Source organism: Chondrus crispus, genomic scaffold, assembly GCF_000350225.1.
Source record: "Chondrus crispus Stackhouse genomic scaffold, scaffold_299, whole genome shotgun sequence".
Taxonomy (NCBI): Eukaryota; Rhodophyta; class Florideophyceae; order Gigartinales; family Gigartinaceae; genus Chondrus; species Chondrus crispus.
In genome coordinates, this window is record NW_005179188.1 from 56515 (window position 1) to 58819 (window position 2305).

At 58.4% G+C, this 2305-nt stretch overlaps 3 protein-coding genes; 2 read left to right on the forward strand and 1 right to left on the reverse strand.

Annotated features, from left to right (window-relative positions):
- Nucleotides 1–1324, forward strand: part of CHC_T00005507001 (hypothetical protein) — a 2172-nt gene extending 848 nt beyond the window's left edge. Inside the window, 2 exon segments of the mRNA XM_005717173.1 lie at nucleotides 1–1126; nucleotides 1127–1324. The exon segment at nucleotides 1–1126 is cut by the window's left edge and continues 848 nt beyond it. Coding sequence (XP_005717230.1) covers nucleotides 1–1126 — 1126 coding nt within the window. The 3' untranslated portion in view covers nucleotides 1127–1324.
- A 95-nt stretch (nucleotides 1325–1419) lies between these two features.
- On the reverse strand, nucleotides 1420–1926 carry CHC_T00005508001 (hypothetical protein). The gene has a single exon (XM_005717174.1). The coding sequence runs from the start codon at nucleotides 1924–1926 to the stop codon at nucleotides 1420–1422; it is 507 nt and encodes a 168-aa protein (XP_005717231.1).
- A 293-nt stretch (nucleotides 1927–2219) lies between these two features.
- The window catches only part of CHC_T00005509001 (hypothetical protein), a 1663-nt gene continuing 1577 nt past the window's right edge, over nucleotides 2220–2305 (forward strand). Inside the window, exon 1 of the mRNA XM_005717175.1 lies at nucleotides 2220–2305. This exon is cut by the window's right edge and continues 1126 nt beyond it. Coding sequence (XP_005717232.1) covers nucleotides 2220–2305 — 86 coding nt within the window.

The following is a 2305-nucleotide window of genomic DNA, read 5'->3' on the forward strand; positions in this document are numbered from 1 at the left end:
CCTATACCCTCCCCCACGTCTCTCCCCGAAAGTCAAGACCCAGCCACCTCCCCCACCGCCCGAGTCCGCGCCCGAGCCGCGCGGCGATAAGGGCTGTAACTGCAAAAACTCCCGCTGTCTCAAGCTCTACTGCGAGTGCTTTGCGAAGAGCCTGGTGTGCGGCGACCGCTGCCATTGCCACAACTGCAGGAACAACGGCCACTACCCCACCGAGAAGAGGCTCGCCGTTCAGGCCATTCTTGAGAGGAATCCCACCGCCTTTCAACCAAAGGTCAAACGGAAGGCGAAAGGCGAAAAGGTCGTCAGGGACAAACATCACAAGGGATGCAATTGTCGGAAAAGTGGCTGCTTGAAGGGCTACTGCGAGTGCTTCCAAATGGGCGTCCTCTGCTCAGAGCTGTGCAAGTGCGTCAACTGCAGGAACTTTGAGGGCTCGGCCGCCGCCATCAACGCCAAGGCCGGCCGCTCGGCTGGCGGACATTCACTATTCGATCGCGCGCTGTCCCCGGCCTCGCGAAAAGCCACTTTGCTCGCGCCCGCACCACAGCTTCCCGGCGCAAACGCGATAACAGGTAAGAGATCACAGAACGCGCTAATGCTCAAGGAGCCCCCCGCGAAGCGCATCCTGTTTCATAAGGGGCCGGCCTTGAAATCTCGCCTCGGCCATCTGGGCAGCCCGGGCGGTCTGCACTACGAAACGTCCGAGATTTACGAAGACCATCCGCAGAACATGCTTGCCGCCGCGACCAAGGCACTCGATCCCAAGATTGTCTCCGAGGCGCAGAAGGACACCGCGCTGCTGCTCAAACTTTTCGCGGACGCAGCAGCGGAAGCGGGGTCCGACCCGAGACAGCAGCCGACGCATGTGCAAGCGCGCACGCCAATGGGACCTGCGTTTATGAACGGCAACGTGTCGCACAAGGACGAAAACGGGTTTTCGCTCCTCTGCGAAGAAGATGGTCTGGACGAGGATTTGCACGCGGCGGCGCACGACGAGCGGCCGGCGTGGTATGTAGAGACTGAGAAGAAGGCGCTCGAGCAATGCGCAAGGACTCTGTACGTTATCTCCAACTCGCAGCAAGATGCGCCGGTAGCTGCACCGGGAGGGAGGAGAAGAAGGCGGTAGCGCAGCGAGGCGGCGGGCGGGGTGTGGTGGGGTGGTCGTGGGCATGTGGATTGGTTAGAGAGTAACGTAGACAGAAATTCTAACTAGCAATCGCGCTTCTTATTCATATACAAGGTCGGCTTTGCCGAGTAAATTATCGCAGACTGCAACTGCACTACAGACAATTGCAAAGCATTTCTGCTGTTGGGTTTTGCTTTAGACATTAGTTCTGTTTCGTATCAAGCGTCTCCCCCGATTCCGTGATGGGCTTGCCCCCGTTCAACTCCTTGATCTTCTCCCTCAAAGACACTTCATTAGCGGCCAGACGCACCAGCCTCCAAATCGTCATGACGCCTGTGATGGCAAAGGCCGCCAAATACATGTTGCGTTCCGCGCGCGCCTTGAGCCACTTGGTGTTGTTGATGCGCGTCAAAAGCAACTCGTCGTCGCCCGTCTCTGCCATCTTGCGGTGGACATAGTTCAGCGCATTCAGGCTCTCCGCAAGCGCTAGGAACAGCGCAAAGATGATGTACTTTATCCCGGCGTCCAGCCCGTGGTGCAGCTTGAGACGGTGGATCGTGCGCGAGATGTTCTTCCGCACGCCCCAGGGCAGCGGCGCGCACAGCGCCACTAGGATCACTAGCTCGACGCACAGCAGGACGGAGACCGACGTCCAGAGAAGCGACATGGTGCAAGTAGGCGCTGTAGCTGCTGCAGAATGGAGAGGGAAAGTGGGGAAGTAGACGAGGGGTGCAGTCCATTTGGTATAGAAGACACTCTTTGCAGTTTGAATGATACAGTAGGCAACAAAACTCGGTCATAAACCTGATAGGGTCATTCAAACTCCGTTGATCCCTCACACCTGATAGCGGTACACGACCCGCAGAAAATACCCGCAAAACACCTTTTGCTGCAATTCATTCAACATTCCCCTCCTTCTCCCACCATTCCCATCGCGCCCGTCCAGCTCATGTCAACTGCGCCTCCCCTCCCCCCCCTCTCTATGAACCCCTCCCAGTTTCTCCGTCTCCATCTCCGCTCCCCTTTCCAATCCCGCCTACCCCCCCGAGGCATGCCCGCCTTCATCCCCCTCACCACAACCTTCACAACCTTCATGTCGAAACCCACCCCCCCTTCCTCCCCTCCCCTCCCCTCTGTCTCCCCCGCACGCTCTCCATCTCCCGCCAGCTCTCCCTCTCC